Genomic DNA, 22348 nt, shown 5'->3' on the forward strand with positions numbered 1-22348 from the left:
CTTTCAGGACCGAATTTGATGAAGGACATTGAGAACTTTGGGTGTGTGGCCGGTTTAAAAATAAACAAGGAAAAAACAAAAATGATTATAAAAAATTTCCCCAAAAACCAGATTGGAGAACTAGAGGAAACAATGGAATTAAAGGTAACTAAAAAAATTAAGTATTTAGGGATCTGGCTGTCTGCGAAATGCTCTTCCATAAAAGAAGACAACTATGATAAGTTGTTACAGAATACCCAAAAGGACTTAAAAACCTGGTCAAAACTACAACTATCACTGATGGGAAGAGTCGCAGTAATTAAAATGAATGTTCTGCCAAAAATCCTCTACCTATTTCAAACGGCACCGGTTAAGCTAGGGGAAAAATTTTATAATGATTTGGACAAAATGATTCGAAACTTTATATAGAATGGTAAAAAGCCCAGAATAAAATATATGCACCTGCAGGATAAAAGAACTCAAGGGGGAATGGGATTACCGGAATGGAAAACATATCATCAAGCAGCAACAACTATGTGGATAAAAGAATGGGTAATGTTAGCTAATAAAAGAATCTTAACAATAGAGGGCCACGACCTGCAATACGGGTGGCACAACTACCTATGGTGCGAGGGAAATAAAATCCACAATTATTTTAGTAGTCACCATTTAAGGGGGGTATTGATTAAGGACTGGCTCGAAATTAGAAGGAGATACTATACGCAACTACCTAAATGGATATCTCCGACGGAAGCCCTGATATACCCGAATTTGATAAACTTGGATAAAATTGTTACCTACCAACAGTTGCTAGACGACCAAAACAAACTAAACCCCAGGGAAAATTTGGCTGATAAGGGAATAAACATCGATTGGTGGCCATATCTTCAAATTCAAAACAAACATAAATTCGATCTAGCACAACCTGGCTTCCAGAACAAGAACCAGGAATTAGATAAAATTTTAATTGGACCAGATGAGAAATTAATTTCAAAAATATACAACTGCTTACTGATTCGAAAAACGGAAGCAGAAAGAGTAAAAGAAGTCATGGTAACCTGGGCCCAAAACATCGGCCACACAATAGACCTAGACGACTGGGAAAGAGTCTGGGAATGGAACCTAAAATTGACAAAGTCGACGGCCTATAAAGAAAATATATATAAAATGTTCTACCGCTGGCATCTTCCACCGACAAGACTGGCGAAAATGTCTTCAAAAGTTTCGGCCATATGCTGGAAATGTAAAACGGTGCTGGGCACATACTACCATATGTGGTGGACGTGTCCGGTAGCCAAAGCATATTGGAAACAAATACTAGGATGGCTGAATGGAATCCTGTCAATTAAACTATGCCTTAAGCCGGAAACTTTCTTATTAGGAATAATAGATCAAAAAATTTGCAAATCTGACCAATACCTCCTAGTCCATATTCTGACAGCTTCAAGGATTGTTTACGCACAGTGCTGGAAGAGTGAAAATGCCCCCACCAACACTATGGTGATGAATAAAATTTTAGAACTAGCAGAAATGAACAGACTGACGATGCGAATTAATGACAAAGAAGACACAGACTTTTATACAGTCTGGGAGAAGCTATACAAATGGCTTGATGAGTCAGTGAAGACCTAGACATAAAAAGAGATAGCTGACTAACCTATTACGATTAAACCAATAACTCAAATGAACAATATACAACAACTGAGAGATAAACGAAAAGGAGAAATGTATCAGGGGCGAGAACCCACCGTCGAGCAATTTTGTTACGCTACAATGTTGGGAAAACTTTAAAAAGCTGATAGGAAATCCGCTATAATTACCTGCATGAAATTAGCGATCAAACTTCATTTTAGATAAGGCGAGAGGACTTATAATCCTTGCCTCTTCAAGCAAGGAAAGGGAAAGAGAACCAGGTTGTCCTCAGCAGAGGAAAATATGCAAATGTAATAAAGGTTAGAAGGGAGGGAGGGAGGACGGTAGGGAAGTCGGGATGGAGAAGAGAAAGGAGAGGAATAGGAAAGGCAGAAGAAGGGGGGAAGGAAGAGGAGGAAGAGAAAGAAGAGAAGGGAAAGAAGGTGGGAAGAAAGAAGGAGAGAAGAAAGAGAAGAAACTGGGGGAGGAAGGAGGGAGGGAAGAAGAGAGGGTATTAAAGAGGGAAAGAGGGAGGGAAAGAAAGAGAGAAGGAGAGTTGAAAGGAAGGAGGGAAGGAGGGAGGAAAGGAGGGAGATTAAGAGGAAAGGAAGGAGGAGGGAAAGAGGCAGGGAAGGAGGGAAGGTATGTGTGAAGGAGGGGGGATCGAGGGAGGGAAAGGAGGGGGAAGGAAAGGAGAAAAGGAGAAAAGAAAGGAGGGAAGGCAGGGGAGAAGGAAGTAAGGGGGGAGGGAAGAAAAGAGGGAGGGAAAGATACCTAACCTTTGATGTTTATAATGATTTGATAGTATGGGAATATCTCGAAATGTAGTTGTATTGTTTGTTACAAGTTATGGATGTTGTATTTTCTTTTTACCAATAAAATCTTTAAGTATAAAAAAAAAAATATGAACCATGAAGGAGGAGGAGAGAGCAACTACCTGTTCAGTTGCTCATGTGAGCACTCTCCACCTCCTTGGGTATGAAGTCATTTTGGTGATGATTTCACTAGTCACCCTTAGTTCAGATGGAGCCACAGCTCCTCTGCCTGGTACCAGTGAGAGTGAATTGTGAAGCAGAGAAGGAAGAGGAAATGGCGAAGATGGCACGGCCTCTGATCCTAACCAAGAGAATATTGCCAATTCCTGTCCTATACCCTCTCAATGTAATGAATTCATGGGAAGAATATTCATATATCTATTAGATGTGAATCAGATTTGTTTTGCATGTGTGAAATAACCTAATGCTTAAGTGGTGATGGGATTTAGCATATCCAAAGAATCGGGGAAGGGGTTTTGTCCAATCAATAAAATGATTGTTTATTGAGCTTGTGAGAAAGCTAGTTTCATAAATTTCACTATTGTTGTTGATAAGTCACTTATTGCTATTTGTACAAACTTCATTTCTCACCTGTATACACACTTCCTGAATCTCTTCTATTCCTTTCTCTCAAACTCATTGCAAATATGCCCCAGCTGCAGTAAATTAATCCCAGTGTTTTGTTATGCAGTGGATTGTTCACATTTTTTCACAAATCAGAATGTTGATTTTTCAGTGTCTTTTGCAATGCAAGATAAGTCATGGACTTTTGCTTTAGAAAATGAGGAACATCTGATGAAGAAGGGAAAATCTGACAGAGCAATGATTAATGGAAAATACAGAAAAGTGTAAAAACTTGGTACAAAGTTAATTTCAGAGAACATTAGAAGGTAGTGTTCTGTTTAACCACAGGGAAGTAGGACTTATTACAACTATGATATTGCAACATGTTTGATACTAAATATAAAACAGCATTCTTCAACTTGTCAGATGTATCACATTGTAACTTCCATAACATCTAACAGCAGGACTATAATGGAGTTGAGATCCCAATGTAACTGAAGGCTGCAAAAAAATCTGGGCATATAGCATTCGGAAAAATATGTAATGCACATAATCTAAATACACATCACCCACTCAGCCGTAGGGGTCTGTAGTAAGAAATCCAATAATTAGCCCTTGTTGATATCCACAAATTATAAAAACCAGATTGTTAGTTTGTTAGAGGTTTGGTTAATGAGAACGGGATAAACTTTCTATCAAATAAAATATTGTAAAATATTACAAATTCATAGTTGGGGAATTGTGGCAAGTTAATACATTTAAAAGAATACATTGAAAGAAAGTGCTTTAAAGAACATAGGCTTTTATTAATTTTCTCATTGTTTCTACCACACATCTCCTCCCACTTATGACTGTAACTTTGTTGCTTGTATCATTATGATTTATATTGATTGTTTCCTAGTATGATTTGATTGCTCATTTGTACCCTATGGCTATTATTAAGTGTTGTACCTTATGGTTTGTGACGAATGTATCTTTTATTTTATGTACACTGAGAACAAATGCACCAAAGACAAATTCCTTATGTGTCCAATCACACTTGGCCAATGAAGAATTCTATTATATTCTATTTTGAAAGGAATGCAATCAAGCAGATTGAATTCCCATTAGAAAAAACAAACTTTAAAGCTGTCAGCCATAGTAGGTAAACCAATCAGGAAATCCATCCAGAACAGTTAATTTTACTTTATTGTAAGGCAACATTTACAAAACCAGGTAATTCTGAAAGTGCAATGCCATCTCCTTTACACCCCAAGAAATTATGAAGGGCCTCTTCTGAGCTTCTTGCCCACCTACTATCCAGCTGTGGACTATGTTGTCTCTTGTTTGACCATTCCCTAGACAGTTTCTCTGGGCACATTCTCCCAATGTCATTCCCAAAGGCCTTATATCAGCTGTAGAAAAATATCTATTTTATCAAAACCAAGAGCTGTAATAGGAACTCTTCCTTAATCATTAATTCAGAATCAATAAATACTGTATATTTCACAGGCCAGAACTAGCAAATCTACTCACCTGTCAAGAGTTGGAGTAATGTGGTAATTCTTCGTTACTGACAAGATAGCTTTGATTAGATTATCTGTAGAAAAACAAAGAATGCTTTAAAATGAACCTATTTCAAGAATTTTGCAAAATTCATAAGTGGGGTGGACAAAAACTTTAAGATCAAAGTGAACGCTGAATAAATCTGCACCTTAGGTTTAATTTATAACCCATCAACAAGAAATCAGAACGGGAACAGCCAATATAAAATACAGGTAGTCCTCAACGTACAACTACAATTGAGCCCAAAATTTCTGTTGCTAAATGAGTCATTTGTTAAATGAGGTTTGCCCTAATTCAAGACTTTTCTTGCTACAGTTGTTAAATGAAGCACTATAATTGTTAAATTAGTAATATAGTTGTTAACTGAATTTGGATGCCCTACTGACTTTGCTTGTTAGAAGGAAACAAAAGGTGATCAAATGACCCCAGGACCCTGCAACTGTCATAAAATGAGCCAATTGCCAAGCATCTGAATTTTGATCACATGACCATGGGGATGCTACTATGGTTGTAAGTGTGGAAAATGATCATGTCACTTTTTCCGGTGTTGTTGTAACTTTTACATGGTCACTAAACAAACTCTTGTAACTACCTCTATTTTGTGAAGTGTTACTTCACATTTTTTCTCAGACATGCACCGGCTGGAATTAATTGAATAATAAACTATACTTCTCTGTGTACTGAGAGCTGAAACACAATACAAAAGGAGATATTTAATCTGCATGTCTATTTAGCTAGGAGAGCAATACAAATGAAATTATTTGGATTATAATCATGGGCAGCCATTATTATAATAATAAAAAAACTGCAAACACACCATATTCAATGTCACCATAGTATGCATTTCTACTAATCCCACAGGTATATTTAACCTCTAGTGTGTTGGTGTGGCTTATCTCTACCAAGCAAAAGAGCAAGCAACAAAATATATCTGGAGATGTGTTGATACCACAGGTAGATATTTCTGGACAAAAGCTTTTTTCAAAAAAAAAAGTGTTTTTAAAAGAACTACACAATTTTAGATAATCCATATCATCTCTATAAATGATAAGCATGAGCTACCCAAGCTGCATGACAAGGAAGAGCAGATGCTATCACAATACCAACACAGAAGGTAAACCAGGTTATTACTAGTATCTGAGCAGAAATTACCACAAATATTCCCCCTCTATCTTGTCAGTAAAAAATACAGAAATAACACATTGAGTAGCAAGAAATTCTTCCTTTTTTAACCCAAATTCAGTGGTAAAGCCAGTTCAGTTAAGAACAATAATATATTAACTTCTTGTGATATTATGTTTTATTTTATGTCTCAAAATATTTTCAATATAAAATTAAGTCTCCTTAACAGAATAATATTTTAAAGTCATATTTGGAGAACATGGTCTACAACAGTAAGTTAGACTCATTGTTCATACAATATCATCTTAAATATTTAGTATTTACTGTAGAGGCATATTGAATAGTTCAATGTAAAATTCAAGAATAGAGACATATTTAAATGCCTACATGAGGTTCTGCATGATGCTCATTTGCAAATAACATATTTTGTATGTCTAATGTCTCAATCCTTAGGCCCTTAAGAACCAGAACTTGAAAAGTACCTATGCCTGAGACTAGGGAATTATTGCTGGTCTATTATAAATCAAAAGCACATTTTGTAGGTAAATATTCATACTTACTTCCTTTGCTCTCATTACAAATACCATGCTCATTTTCACTTATTAATAGCTGTAATTAAGGAACAAAATTGAAGGCATCAAGTTTCTTAGCAAGTAAAAGAATGCACTGTTTTTTCTAAGTAATTGCCTAGCAGGAGGATGATAGGTAAAGGGAAATATCATTTTCTCTTAAATGCTAAAGCTTCAAAAATCCAAGAGTAGGAATATATTTAGAAAGCTCTATACAAATGCAATGGGACCTAGCTACTGTATGTGCAAATGTGTGCATATGTGTGAAACAGACAGTCAAGGAAAAAAAGAGAAACAGAGAAAAGACAAGAAACAAGTACAAGTTCTACTCTTCTCCATATTTAGTTTTGCTTCACTTTAACAATGATGACAAATATATCCAATCCTCGCATCCCAAATGATTCCCTCAAAGCAAATTGTCATCATTATAAACATTGCTCCTAATTTGTGACCCAGAGATTTTCAATAGCTATATCATCTACTCAAACTTTCTCAAATTTAGTAACTCCAGCTTTTATAATGTATGAATTAGGGTTGATGAGGACATCTTGGCAACAAAAATGTTATAAATAGTTGTGGTATATTTAAGAATACTCACAGTGGTATTCAGGAAGTAAGTAAATAATGCAAAGACAATAATGGAGCATATTTATGTCTCAGATGACCCAACTCACACAGATGCTATTTGGTTTGAATCATTCCTAAGTATGTGATGAATGATAACTCATGGGATCTTAGTTCAGCCTTCAACCTATAAAGGCCCATATGAAATTCTGAAGCATATGAAGCTACAGACACTAGGAAGATCCTGGTAAAGCTGTTTGATCATCTTGCTGCAGTAATTTAAGCCAATCATTCCTGAGACAGTACAAAGATTCTTTCAGAGACCCAATTTACTTTCTCTAATATAATGCTGTTGCTCTGCTTTTGTATGAAGATTGGATAAACACCTACTAGGCTTAATGATTCAGCTCTCACTTCTAGGGATCAACAATATGGTGTTCCAAGCCTGGTCTGCAAGCAGAATGAGTCAGCTGCCCTTAAGTTTACAGAGAGTGTCTTTTATATAAAACATTCTACAACAAAATACAATAAAAATAGCAAATTTCAGCCTTGTAACATCCAATAGGCTCCATTTGAAGAATTAGCTTAACTTAGTATGGTAAATAAACATCTGCTATGAATTGATTCAAAGAGAGCAAATATATTCCTTACGTGGAGGGCTTCAGGAATAAGCCTTATGAGATGATAGGAAAATTAATCACATTTGGAGCAGGAAAAATCAAGGAAAACTATTCGTCCTAGACTTCACCACAATATTATTTTTTAGAATTTTATGTGCTTCTACCAGATTTGAAATGCTTATTTATTACATTTATATACTGATGTATCTTTCCCATTAATTTACAAGACCACAACAAACAATAAAAAGACCATTGGCTTACCTGAAGGGCCCTTCTCTGTGCACCGCGGGAGAGTCCAAGCAGTGGGTTATTTCAGTCTGCTTGCCCCGGACTGAGAAGTCTTTTCCCTGGCCATGCCTCCTTGCATGGCTACGTTCTCCAGAAAAAATAGAATAGTCTAGACCGTGAGGATGGAACAAAAAGAGTCCAATTCCAATTCAGGAGATGATGTCCACACGTATCCCGGGACAAAAACTAAGTGGGTTGGACTCTCCCATGGTGCACAGAGAAGGACCCTTCAGGTAAGCCAATGGTCTTTCTTCTGTGCACTGCTTGGAGAGTCCAAGCAGTGGGACATACCCAAGTTACTGTCCATCTGGGCAGGCAGAAATAATGTCCCGGGAGTCGGCTGTAGGAACAACCGTTTGGAGCACCCTCCTGCTGAAGGCCACCTCAGCTGAGGCAAACACGTCTAGTTTGTAATGTCTGACAAATGGAGAAGGCGAAGACCAATGTTCCCTCTAATTTTTTTTCAGTGTGAGCGGAAAAGTATAGTGTTTGAGCGGCACATTTTCATGCCTGAGCACCTGAATTTTTTTCACAGATGTCACCTAAGACAACAACGAAATCAGTATTATTTGAAACTCAAAGTTATGTTTATTCAAGGTACCCGCTTAATTAAAAGTGTTATATAATATCAGTATCACTTAACAACGGTCCTGCTTAGCAACCAAAATGTTGGCTCAGAAACTCTGGCATTGAAGCGTGCAAGTCTTAAAGCTGTCAAGTTACAAGACCCTCGCACCCCTAACCCTTTAGGAAAAAAACCCCAGGGGTCTTCAAACCTGACAGCTTTAAGCCTTGTGGACTTCAACTCCCAGAATTCCTCCTCCAGTCATGTTGCAGCAACGTCATCTGCGTGGATCTGCTCCATCTTCGTTTTTTTCACAGGAGGCAGGGCTGCTGCTGAAGATGCCAACGAGCTCCCGCCGCCACTAGAATATGCATTTGTTTAGCATGACATAGAATAGTCTTTCAACCAGAAGTATGGAATAAAAGAGAGACTGATAAATATTAAAAAAAATAAAACCAAAAAGCAGCTATTTATTTGAGTTCTAGATAAACATTTAGTTCAGAAGAGATTAGAATAGAATAGAGAAAGAATAGAATATAGAGAATACAATAGAAATAGAATTGGAAGGGACCTTGGAGGTCTTCTAGTCCAACTCCCTGCTTAGGCAGGAAACCCTACACCACTTAAGACAAATGGCTATCCCACATCTTCTTAAAGACTTCCAGTGTTGGGGCATTCACAACTTCTGGAGGCAAGCTGTTCCGTTAATTGTTTTAACTGTTAGGAATTTTCTCCTTAGTTCTAAGTTTCTTCTCTCCTTGATTAGTTTCCACCCATTGCTTCTTGTCCTGCCCTCAGGTGCTTTGGAGAATAGCTTGACTCCCTCTTTTTTTGTGGCAACCCCTGAGATATTGGAAGACTGCTATCATGTCTCCCCAATTCCTTCTTTTCATTATACCCAGTTCTTGCAACCATTCTTCATATGTTTTAGCCTCCAGTCCCCTAATCGTAGAATAGAATGACAGAAGGGACCTTGGAGGTCTTCTAGTCCAACCCCCTGCCTAGGCAGGAAACCCTACACTACTTAAGACAAACGGTTATCCAAAATCTTCTTTAAAACTTCCAGTGTTGGAGCATTCCCAACTTCTGGAGGCAAGTTGGTCCATTGGTTAATTGTTCTCACTGTCAGGAAATTTATTCTTAGTTCTAGGTTGCTTCTCTCCTTGATTAGTTTCCATCCATTGCTTCTTGTCCAGCCTTCAGGTGCCTTGGAGAATAGTTTGACTCCCTCTTCTTTGGAGCAACCCCTGAGATATTGGAAGACTGCTATCATGTCTCCCCTAGTCCTTCTTTTCATCAAACTGGACATACCCAGTTCCTACAACCGTTCTTTATATGTCAATATCATTTAGACAAAGTTGATCCCCTTATTCTCCACTCCAGAACCTTGGAGTTTGAAGTTCTTTGGTTCTCTTCTCCCACCCTCTGTGTTCCCACGAGGGGATTAGCATCACAGCTCAACTGCCCCCCTCCCACCCATAAAGACCAGGAGAGCATCGCTGCGCATAGCCAAATGCTACCATAGCAACTATGGCGTTGTCTGATGTCTTTCTTGCACGCTAAGATGGACTGACGGGGTGAAGCATAGCTTGCATTGTCCCTAGTGCGGATTCTTTTCCCAGCCTTGGTCACTTTACGAGGGGTGGACTTCAGTTCCCAGAATTCTTCAGCCAGGGAAATTCTGGGAGCTGAAGTCCTCCGTCCCTCCCTTATTCCTGTTTCCTTTTCCTTCACTATATTCAATTGTTTCAATATTAAGTGTAATTCTTCCTTCCTAACATTTTTCCATTTTTTTCCTTATATTCTTTTCCATTTCAACATTGTCTTTGTTCCTTCCATTCTTCCTTCCTTCTTTCAATCCTTCCAATATTTTTTCCTTCATTCCCTTGTCTGTTTCAATATTAAGTACATTTCTTCCTTTCTTCCTATACTTTTTTCCATTTTCTTCCTTATATTCTTTTCCATTTCAACATTGTCTTCCTTTTTTCCTTCCTTCCTTCCTATACGTCTTTCCATTTTCTTCCTTATATTATCTTTTCTGTTTCAACAGTCTTTGTTTCTTCCTTCCTTCCTTCCTTCCTTCCTTCCTTCCTTCCTTCCTTCCTTCCCTTCCTTCCTATACTTCTTCTTTCATTCATTATATTTTCTTTCCCATTTCAATATTAAGTGTAATTCTTTGTTCCTCCTTCCTTCTTTCAATCCTTCCAATACTTTTTCCTTCATTCTCTTTTCCTTCAATATTAAGTGCAATTCCTTCCTTCCTTCCTTCCTTCCTTCCTTCCTTCCTTCCTTCCTTCCTTCCTTCCTTCCTAAGTTATTTCCATTTTCTTCCTTATATAATATTTTCTGTTTCAACATAAAGTGCCTTCCTTCCTTCCCTCCCTCCCATCTCTTTCTTTATGTTTTCTTCATGCTTTCTTTTCTTTTTCCTCTGCTCTTTTTAAATCCCCCCCCCTTCTTCTCCTCCTCTACATTTAGGTTGGATTAGTTTGTACAACGGTCATCAAACTTCTGAAGTAAAAATAAATAAATAAATCATATTTAAGAAGAAGAAGAAAAAGGAAGACATTTTTAGTTAAGTCAAACGTTTTAATAAAAGTTTCTTCTTTTAAGATTCGTCCAACACATCCAATTGTAACCTTAACAGTAAAGAATATCACCCCAGCTGCTAAAGGTTCAACCAGTCTGAGAACCATTGAAAAGACAACAGTGCAAAATCCAAAAGACACAACTTCCTCACCGCCATTGCTTTGGTACCAAATCTTTGAGGAAGGGGCTCCAGAAAGAAGGAGGAGGAGGAGGAGGAGGAGAAGGGAACCAAAGAGGGGCTTTTACCAGGTCTGCGCCCCACAGCCAGGACCGTCCTTGCGCCTCAAGCCGCGTTTCTTCCTGCAAAGCCCTTCGGGCAACCCGAGAGTTCCGTTTGACGCCAGAAGGGCTTTGCAGGAAGAAACGCGGCTTGAGGCGCAAGGACGGTCCTGGCTGTGGGGCGCAGACTCGGTAAAAGCCTCTCTTTGGTTCCCTCCTCCTCCCCCTCCTTCCACAGCCTGAATGACGCTGCCGCCCAGGCTGAGAGCTGTCGCTGAAACAAGTTTGGGGAGGTCCTTTGCGGGCGGCCAGTTCTAGCCGCCTACAAAGGACTTCCCTACGTTTACTTTGAAAGAAATCTGTGCGGCAGTTAGAAACCTCTGCACGGGGGTTTCTTGCCATGTGCGCGGCCGCGCAGCTGCGCACCTTAGAGGGAACAGTGGCGAAGACCACGTGGCCGCCCTACAGATCTCTTCGATTGAGGCCTGATTGGCCCAGGCCGCGGAGGTGGCTGCGCTCCTCGTAGAATGGGCAGTGATATTACGCGGGACCACTCGAGATTGACTTTCGTAGCCAGAGGCGATGCATGCCCTCAACCATATGCCCACGGTGGCAGAGGTGACCTTCTTGCCCAAGGAACTGGGCTGCAATGACACAAACAAGACCTCAAATTGACAGAAGTCCAAGGTCCGGGGAAGATAGACCTTTAGGGAGCGCCACACGTGCAGTGTGTGCCAAGAGTGTTCTCATGCGTGAGAAGGACGCGGGCAAAAACTAGGCAAGATGACCTTTTGTGCTCTGTGAAATTGGGTGTTGATCTTCGGGATGAAGGAAGGGTCAAGCCGTAACACGACCCTGTCGGGATGTACAATACATAAGTCCTGGCGAACTGACAAAGTTGCCAGCTCGGAGATACGGAGGGCAGAAGTGATGGCTATCAGGAAGGTCGTCTTTAGCGTGAGGTGTCATAGTGAGATGGAACGCAATGGCTCAAAAGGTGGAGAAGTGACAGCTTGAAGCACCACGGATAGCTGCCAGGTAGGATATTGATGCATGGTGGGAGGACAAAGGTTAGAGGCGCCCTTCAGGAAGCAGCATACCCTGGGAATCTTGCTGAGAGGCAAGGAGGGATCTCTGGACCAGACAGTGGACAAGGCCGCCACCTGGCACTGCAGCGTATTTGGAGACAGACCTTTCTCAAGACCTCCTTGTAAGAAGTCTAATATGCGGCATACAGGCACAGTAACCAGATCAATGAGAAGGTCCTCACACCATCTGGCGAAGGATGCCCAAGTGGCATCGTAGATTCTCATCGTGAAGGGTCGCCGAGCAGTCTGGATGGTGCATACCACCTCCTCGGATAACCCCTCATTCCTCAACAGGTCCCCCTCAAGTGCCAGACGGCCAACTGGAGCCACTGGGGTTCTGGATGAACAACGACCCCCTGGTGGAGAGAGACCTGACTCGGAGGCATCCGCCACGGAGGAGACACTGACAGGCTGACCAGGTTGGCGAACCACGATCTTCGGGGCCAGTGGGGGCCCACGAGAATCACTTCCGCATCCTCCGCAATGATCTTGGATAGGACTTGTGGCAAGAGAGGAAGAGGCGGGAAAGCGTAGAGCAGACCCCGAGGCCAGCGGCACTGCAAAGCGTCCATTCCTTCTGCCCCTGGGGTTGGGAATCGGGAGAAGAACCTCTCCAGTTGGGTGCTCTCCCTGGTGGCAAAGAGGTCGAGTAGCGGGAGATCGAACCTGCTGGTCAGGCGATGGAAGAGGGCTGGATCTAGTTGCCACTCGGCAGGGTCTATGGTGGTCCTGCTGAGCCAGACCACGTGGGTGTTGTCCACGCCCAAGATGTGGTCGGAGCGAATGGACTCCAGATGGCGCTCCACCCAGTGGCCCAAAGTCTCCGCCTCCGCCATCAGCTGTTTGGATCTGGTGCCGCCCCAGCGGTTGATGTGGGCCTTCGTGGCCACATTGTCTGTCATCAGGAGGATGTGGCGATGGCGAACCGACAGATGGAAATGACGAAGGGCCAACCTCACCGCCCTCAGTTCTAGAAGGTTGATGCTGCAGCGAGACTCCGACGCAAACCATTTGCCCTGAACCACGAGATGGCCCAGTTGCGCTCCCCAGCCGGAGAGACTGGTGTCTGTGGTGACAACCACCCTTTCGGGCTCCTTGAAGAGGTGCCCCTTGAGGATTGCAGGCGACGTCCACCATAGGAGGGACCTTCTCACAGCCGGAGGCACGGGAATCAGCATGGTCGAGTTGTTCCTGTTGGCTCTCTGATGGGGCAGGAGCAGCCACTGAAGTGCCCTTGAGTGTAGATGGGCCCTGGGAACAATTGACAGGCACGAAATCATTTTTCCCAGCAACTGCGACAGGTGAACCACCTGGACCTGCCTTGCAGGGATCACCTTGTGTGTCATGGACCTCAGAGCCTCTACCCTGTCTTGGGATAGGAATACCCTGCATGAAATGGTATCTATCACCACCACCAGGTGGTTGATTCTGGTAGAAGGTGTAAGATGGCTCTTCTCCAAATTGAGAGAAAAACTGTGGTTCCTGAGGGTCCTCATGGTGATTCGGTGGTGACTCGGAGGTCCTGCACGGCCTGCAGCCTGGACGATGACTGAATGATGATGTCGTCCAGGTAGCATTGGAACCGTATGGGTCTGCGCCTGAGGTGGGCAGCCACCACCGCCAGGACCTTTGTGAAGGTCCTGGGAGCTGACGACAGGCTGAATGGAAGGGCTCTGTATTGAAAATGTCAGCCCGCATAGAAGAAGTGCAGGAACCTCCTGTGCTGAGGGCAGATGGGAATATGGAGATATGCCTCCTTTAAATTGATGGAAGTCAGGAGGTCTCCCTGCCGGATCCCCGCCAGGATGGACTGGAGGGACTGCATCTTGAACCTCCAGTAGGCAATGTGCCGGTTGAGGTTCTTGAGGTCCAAGATGACCCTCCACTCCCCCCCCCCGAGTTCTTTGGCACCAGGAATAATAGCCCCTCCCCTCCTGCCCGGGGGGCACCTGCTCTATTGTGTTTATCTCCAGGAGGTGAAGGACCTCCTGGTTCATCTGTTCCCTCTTCACGGGGCAGGAGGGAGTGGGGCACCTGATAAAGTTCCTGGGAGGAAGCGACAGGAACTCCAGAGAGAGCCTCTCCTTGATGGTCTGAACAACCCAGGTGCCCTCCGCCGTCTGGACCCAACGGGAGGTGAACAACTGGAGTCGACCCCCTATGGGAGACGACATCGGGGAGTCACTTGGACTTGCGGAAAGGCCTATTGGAGTCCCCACTGTGGTTGAACTTATGGAACCCATATTGCTGCCTCCCCCTGTCCTGAAAGAAAGACCTCTCCCGCGCCTATCCCCCAACTGGCCTGAGGGTCTGTTGGGCGGATTAAAGGAGGATGATGTGGAGAGCTCAGAGGCACGAAAGGACTGCCTCCTATGGTAAGGGGTGTATTTGCGGTCTTGCTTCTTGGAAGTAGAGGGCAAGACCTTCCTCTTGTCCTTTGACTCTATGAGGAAGGGATCCAATACCTCCCCGAACAGCTTGGCTCCTTTGAAAGGAGCTGCTGCCAGCTTCCATTTGTGTTTTTGGTCCGCTTGCCAGTGGCGGAGCCAAATGAGGCATCGGGAGGTAACATTCGACGCCAGAGCCCTGGACGTGAATTTGGTGGCATTGAGGGAAGCATCCGCGGCATACTGGGCCGCCGCAACCATCTTAGCCATGTCCTGGTGAAGCCGAGCATCAGCTGCCGGGAATTTGTTTTGGAGCTCCCGCAGCCAGATCACAACAGCCCTATTAAAAAATGAGGTGGAGGAAGACGCCCTAATGGCCCAAGCCGCTACAAGATGAGTCTTGTGGCAGGCTTTCTCCGCCTTTTTGTCCTCCACTTTGAGCCCTTCTAAGAGGTCCGCGGGGAGGGGCATTTTAGAAGTGAGGGCTGTGATAGGTGGATCCACCTCTGGTAGGACCAGGAGATCCTCCAGGGCGGGCTCCATTGTATATAACTTTTTGTCCGTCCCACTGGGAGAGGATGAAGTGGCTGGCTGGTTCTATTGATGTTGTATAAGGTCAAGAAAAAGTTCGGGGACTGGCACTAATTCCTGATGGGAGGGCGGTACCTTAAACATGGCTGCATTGGGGTTCACCGGAGCAGCCTCTGATGGGGCTTGGGTTTAACCCCCTCTCCGGTAGCCACCTTTACCTTGTGCAGGATTGACTTGAATAGGCTGGGCTTAAACAAACCCGAAAAGGCCGGGGCGTCGGGAGGAAGGTCCTCATCATCCAACATCTGATGGAGCTCCTGGTCAGGGTCCTCAAGTGCAGAGGCCTCACTGACCACGGAAGACTCAAGAGAAGGATGGCGCACCCACTTTGGTGGAGGAGGGCCAGCCTGAGGGGGCTGAGAAGTACCTGAGGATGGAAGTTCGCACTTCTGCATGGCAGCCTCAATGCCCTTTACAATGGCCCAGGTCACCACCTCCTGCATGTGAGGGGACAACTCGGAGTCAGAATCCGAATCAAGCTCCTGATTAGCAGGCTCCCCTTGAAGGGGGAAAAGCCCTTCAGGAGGAGTGGGCCTGGGAGGTTCCACAGGAACAGGCTCCTGGTCATAAGGAAGGAGTTGGAGAAGATGGTGCTAAGGATCTGTTAGGAGACAAGTCCTGCGACTCAACCTCCTTGGCTAACAAGGCCGCGGGGTCCTCCCTGGCAGGGAGCAGGGCTGAGGATCCTCCAGGAGTAGAAGAAGGGGGGAGATCCTTCTCCACCAGGCGCTTCGCCCTCTCAAATTGCTTGTCAAGGGCTCTCTGGCACCTCTCAGCATCTCTAGCCTCAGCTACAGAGGGGATCTTGGGGTGTTTACCCTGGCTGACCACCCTAACCCTGCCAGAGCCACTATCCTTAGCGGGGGGAGAAACCTCACTTGGAACCTGCAGAGGACCCTCTCTACCAGCGAAAGAACCTGATGTAGAGGGTTCCATGTTGAATGATCATACAGACAGATCAGACAAGTGCAGAGAGGCAGGCAAGGGAACTGGATGTTCTGACTGGCTACTCTGGAACAAAGGAACAAAAGGAGAGCGTAAGTTGTGAACACAAATGACATAAGCAAATATACAATATATATGGATACAGAGAGCCAGAGCCAGAAAGAGCAGAGGGAATGGAGGCCAAAGGGTCTGCAGTGCAAACTACAATACCCATCGGGAAACCAGAGAATGCCCAGGCTCCTGCGAGAAAAAGGGGGAATTTAAAGTGACCAATTTGCAGGCCCCGCGTGCTTCCCTGTGCCAGAGCGCAGGCCATGGTCGGCACTGGCACTAGCGCCGCATGGAGATAGTTGAGGATGGCAGGGGGGCAGTTGAGGGCCCCCCGCTGCACCCCCTGTGCACCCAGCGGCTCCCGAAGAGACGGCGCTGAAGCAGTAGGCCTGGACATAAAAAGGGCACGAAAGGCCCCTGTCCAAAATGGCTGCCGCAACAGTGAGGAGGGAAAGGAGGACGAGCATGGCGCAAATGCGGCTGAACCGTCGGCCTCGCTCGCCTCCACGGCAGGCCAGCGCATTACTAGGGCCAGAAGAGCGAAAAAACTACGAGAAAAACAATAAATAATGGCAAATGCAGCTTCGCTGAGTGTCCTGGGACCCTTGCCGCCGATCGCCGCACCTTTAAAGGCAAGCAGCAGGCCTCCGAAGCTGGCTGAGGAGACATGGCCCTGGAAAGCCCTCCCCCATTAATCGTCTGCTTCCCAGCCTCCGAGAGGCTCAAACGCAGCAATCCAGGCTGCCAAAACACAAAGAAGGAAAGAGAAAGAAAGGGAAAACAGTTTAAGTAGGGAAAAGAACAGATTGGAGAGTCCAAGCCAAAGGGAAAAAAAAAAACAGCTGGAGCTCACAGATTTCAATCCGATCGGGCTGGACTGAGAATTTTTTCTGGAGAACGTAGCCATGCAAGGAGGTGTGGCCAGGGAAAAGACTTCTCAGTCCAGGGCAAGCAGACTCAAATAACCCACTGCTTGGACTCTCCAAGTGGTGCACAGGAGAACATCCACATCCATGATAATAAATTATGCTATAATACCAAAACATAATAAATGATTCCACAGAGCTGAACAGAATTATCATTCAACCAAAGTAATAATAAACAACAGTAACAAATAATGAATGTATGTCAAACAAATTAAGACTTCTGTTTTCACTACTTTCTACAATGCAATTAAAGAATATGTGAGTCTGACTTTTGGGAGGCCATTCTAGGAGATCAAGTACCAAAAAGCAGTGCTTTCCATACACCTAACAAAGTTGCACAGATTCATTCTCAATTGGAGTCCACACAGAGTGCAGGACATGCGAGATGTTGGGGGAAAGGTCTTAACTGGTTATCTGGGAACAGTTCGATCCTGTTAGAGTTGATGAAATGGACAGGGTCCTCAATGCTGTCAGTGCAACCACCTGTCAATTAGATCCCTGCCCCTCCTGGTTGATAAAAGCTATTGATAAAAGGATGGTGATAGCCAGGTGGGTTTGGCAGTGGTAAATAATACCTCACTGCAGGAGGGGACATTTCTGGGACCCTTTAGAAGGCCCTTGTTTGCCCCCTCCTTAAAATAACTATCTCTTGATCCCACCTGTCAGGAGAATCTCCATCCAGTCTCCTACATTCCCTTTGACTTCCCTTCCCTGTATGACTGTAACTTTGTTGCTTGTATCCTTACGATTTATATCAATTATTTCCTAGTATGATCTGAGTGCTTAATTGTACCCTATGACTATCATTAAGTGTTGTACCTTATGATTCTTGATGAATGCATCTTGTCTTTTTAGGTACACTGAGAGCATATGCACCAAAGACAAATTCCTTGTGTGTCCAATCACATTTGGCCAATAAAGAATTCTATTCCATTCCATTCTATTGTAAGTATGAGAATAGAGTAAGTGGTTGCTTGGCAGCTTCAGAGTGTCCTGGATTAAACATATTATGTAGGCCCCCTTCCAGTCAGGTTTTAGCTCAGTTATGGGACAGAAACAGCATTGGTCATACTCGTGGATAATTTCTGGCAAGATTACATAGATTTCTGGACTTGAGAATTAAGAAACTGAAGAGATAGCCGAGATGAACTACTTTGCTCTAATGATAACAATGGATCTAAAATACCTTTTCAATCATTAAATGAGTTTGTAAACTAAATCTTTAGAGGGATTTCAGTGCTTTCTAGAACAGAATAAAATCATTTTTCCAAACAGGTAATCAAGCACAATCCCTATATTTCTTTAAGAGAGCCTTATTCTTTTGCCTTGGTTCAGTCCATTATCTTGCCCAAGTTAAAGCTCTAAAGGCAATTAATGTGCAACCTTTTATAATTTTGAAGCATGCAAGCTGTTTATGAAAATGTCAGCATTAAGAAACTATCAAAAGAATTTCCAAAGAAATATGAAATCCATCTGTGAATATTTATGGGCAATGATGACTTCATCTTAAAAAAATTATTAAATTAAAAGAAGATATATTCTTGCATAAATAAGATGTATTTATTTTCCTTCAACTCCTTGATTGACATTGTTGTAACACTCTTTTCTCTAGGGAAGTTCCAATCAGTATTCATGAGATTTCAAGTCACAATAAAACTAACCTTTAGTACATCCTAGATTATTAGGCTACTTGACTTAGGCCAAGAGCTCCTTAACCTTGTACATTAACTGTATGTGAGCTTACTCTTATTATATGATGTGGATACAAATACCTCACAGAATGAACTTAGCTGCACAATTCTTCCTTGAAAAACAGGAGGGGGGATATCATATAATAAAGGAAATGAGAAATGAACAAAAATCATATTTGTTAGCTCTGTGTTCAGGGTGTGAATGCAGTGAAACTAATTGCTTTGTGAACACTGAAAACAATTGACAATGCCAGTATCATTTTCATCCCCATAGCAGTTGTACTTCTTTTTGCATATATCAACTTATATTATCAATGTGATTCCGGATGGCAAAAAATAATTAAAATGCATATATATTGGAAAAAAAAATCCTTCCAACACTTTAATACAAAGGGGTTCCCAAGCATACAATTTACCAATAGTGTAGGCTCAATTACTCAAATCCCCATGCCTGTGTCACAAGCCATATGCTCTTTGGCATTCTGAAAACAGAGCCAGAAAAGGATGGGAAGAAATAATGTGAAAAGCCAAGAAGAATACAAATTTGTCAGAAACATCACAGTGACTTGTGAGGGCTGAAGGGTAAATAAGGATATTTCCCTCAAACATAGAATAGAACGTTGGAACATAACGAATAGAAACAAATGTTTACATATCATGGAAAAAACTCTCTACACTTACACTTCAGAAACAGAGAAAGACTTTGCTTTCTGTGTGGTCATTGCTTACTTTTTCTCTAATGTTTACCCCTTTCCCAGAACATCACAAAGTCAAGATCTAAATATAAAAATTCATAGAAAAGAAGCAATGAAAAATGCCTCTTGATTTTCCCAGTTCTGGAACATGCAAAGCTAAATATATCCCCATAGCAAGATACTTAGAATGTAATATAACACAAGCGCAGACCACACTTTTTGTTGGCATGTAGGCCAATCTTCCTACATCTGGAGACTTGAGAACTCCCACTCCTGAAATTGTTATTGTAACATTTCTGGAGGATATTCAATTGGACAAGTCTGCTTATTAATATTACTACAGTAGCAAAATTGCACCATTTCCTTAGTGATCCCTTTTCTTTACACATGTAGTCCTCAACTCACAATCATTTATTTAGTGACCATTTGAAGTTACAATGGCACTCAAAAAAGTGATTTACAACTGGTCCTTATATTTACAACTTACACAACATCCAGAGGTGGGATTCAGCAGGTTCTGACCAGTTCTGGAGAACCGGTCGTGGAAATTTTGAGTAGTTCAGAGAACCGGTTAATACCACCTCTGACTAGTCCCGCCCCATCTATTCTCTGCCACCTGAGGAGGAAATGGGGATTTTGCCATAATCTTCCCCTGGAGTGGGGAAGGAATGGAGATTTTACAGTATCCTTCCCCTGCCATGCCCACCAAACTATGCCATGCCCACCAAGCCACACCCACAGAACCAGTAGTAAAAAAAATTGAATCCAACTACTGACAGCATCCCCTTGATCACATGAGTGTTTGGCAACTGGAATGTATTTCTGCTGTTGTGTCCAGGGTTATGTAATTTGCCATTGCAATCTTCCCAGCTGGCTTTCAACAAGCAAAGTCAATGGGAGAAGCTGAATTCACTTAATGACTGCCTGATTCACTTAACAACCGCAATGATTCTCTTTTTTTAGAGAGAGAAAAAAACCTTTATTGAAAATTTAAAACATTAAAATACAAATACCTTTAAAAATATTTTTGTGTAAGTTACAATCCTTTTTGACAGTACTAACATAACCATTTGTTATTCAAATACATTTTTATACATTGCTAATTATTCCTATATTTATACATCTATGTTTCTAAGCTGTACATTTCATGTTCCTATTATTTATCCATTGCAACTCAGAATATTATACAGTTTGGGAAAACTGGTATCAATGCAGTGATTCTCTTAACCATGGCAAAAAATATCATTACATTAGATTTGACTCACTTAATAACCGCCTTGCTTAGCAACAGAAATTCTGGTCCCAACTGTTGTTATAAGTAGACGACTACCTGTACTTATCTTGAGGAGAAAATTCCTACAGTATCAAAATTATTTAAAGGAAGCCTCACGGCTAACATTTGAAGACTCTTTCCTAGGTACTAATTAAGATTCAGATTTGATATTATTAACATCAAGTTCAGTAATTTCTTATTGGTTGTTGAACTATAGCTGCTCTCCATATCTTTGACCAAGCCATCTTTATCCAAGAAAATCTACACAATAAAGATTTCCAGTATGATATTTTTCATATGTAAGATTAATAAACACAATGGCAATGTCTAATTAGCAAACATCCCCATTATCTCGAACAATCTGGAGCCTGGAAAGCAATTAAATGCACTTCAATGATGTACATAGCAAAGTACACTGATATATCACAGAGGGCGTCATCTCTAGAGAAGCACACAATAAACAAACAATTATCACTAAATAGTCAGAGGTTGAGAAACAACAAATCAAGCATGGGAAATCTCTGTCCTATGAGGGTTTGCATCCAGACCATAAAAAACTACAGTTGAATGCTCTTCCCATGCCATTCTGGAGCACAAGATCGGGGGCGGGGGAAGCTTACACATGAAAAATTACTACATATGTATATGTATTTAAGACTTAGGCTGCTGTATATAATATTACATTTTAGAAATGTACTAGGGTTTATTTATTTGCTTTTGATGTCCCAAAATGGATGATGAACTTATGTGGCCTCTTTTTTCTTGGCACCAACCTCTCCATTAAAAGTCTGATACGGCATGTCATTTTCTATAAAGACTTCTAAAATCTATTTGCAGAAAAAATTATCTAAAATTATTCTGATATATTAGTTTGAAATTTTGAAATGTAAAGGTAGCTGACCTTCAAGTTGACAGAATTATGCCAATCCATTTTCATCTGAATTTCAAGCAAACACTTGATGACACAAATGCCTAAAGTCCCAAACATCTGCACAAAACATTTCCCAAGGTATATTCTATATTATGAATCTCCCTTGATAACAACCTCAGATTTCTGATCTGAATATCTTAACTGAATATCATTCTCTAGAAAGTTGCTCAATCTCCCAGGTGCTCTGATTCTGGCAGCCATCATCACCACCTTTTTCCTGCCATCCTGTTTCAACCAGTATCAGACTAGTCTTGACTGAAAACCTTAATGAGGTTTTGATCCCATCAACAAGTCACAATAATTCATCCCCAGTGCCTCCCCTGGGATAAGAAAAAAAGCTGACACAAGAATTTCAAGTGATGTTTGCTCGAGAGTGTGATGCGAGAAGGGTGCCATTTGCTTCACTCACGCTCTGGTCTGTCAGCACTGTCATTAGACCTACTAGTTTGCTGAGAACAATAATTCTTTCCTCCCACAAGTACAAACTGCTTTAGACCGAATCCTAGCACAAAATTTGGTCCCAAGAGGGCACTATACAAGCCATTCATTTTATCTGCTCCCACTGCTTCAGCTCCCAGCCATTTCAAGAATAGCAGTTTCTGGTTTTCACTGAAGAAAATCCAACATAAAAACCTAGATTAACATAGCTCTATAGTGGTGACACAAACTGACAGCAACTTAGAAATACAAAACAAAGAC

The 22348-nt window shown here is 42.3% G+C and overlaps 1 protein-coding gene across 3 annotated transcripts in view; it reads right to left on the bottom strand.

The window, feature by feature from the left end:
- The window catches only part of ST3GAL3 (ST3 beta-galactoside alpha-2,3-sialyltransferase 3), a 252211-nt gene that overhangs the window by 92385 nt on the left and 137478 nt on the right, over window positions 1-22348 (bottom strand). For all 3 annotated transcript variants that reach the window (XR_015697283.1, XM_087719814.1, XM_087719813.1), the window contains one exon: window positions 4506-4569. Coding sequence is in view for 2 of the 3 variants with exons in the window: in XM_087719814.1 (XP_087575940.1) it covers window positions 4506-4569 (64 nt within the window). In the remaining variant the exon portion in view is untranslated. The remainder of the gene's footprint in view (window positions 1-4505; window positions 4570-22348) is intronic.

Source organism: Thamnophis sirtalis, unplaced genomic scaffold, assembly GCF_051295495.1.
Source record: "Thamnophis sirtalis isolate CommonGarterSnake01/CBP01778 unplaced genomic scaffold, rThaSir2_p1.2 scaffold_7, whole genome shotgun sequence".
Classification (NCBI taxonomy): domain Eukaryota; kingdom Metazoa; phylum Chordata; class Lepidosauria; order Squamata; family Natricidae; genus Thamnophis; species Thamnophis sirtalis.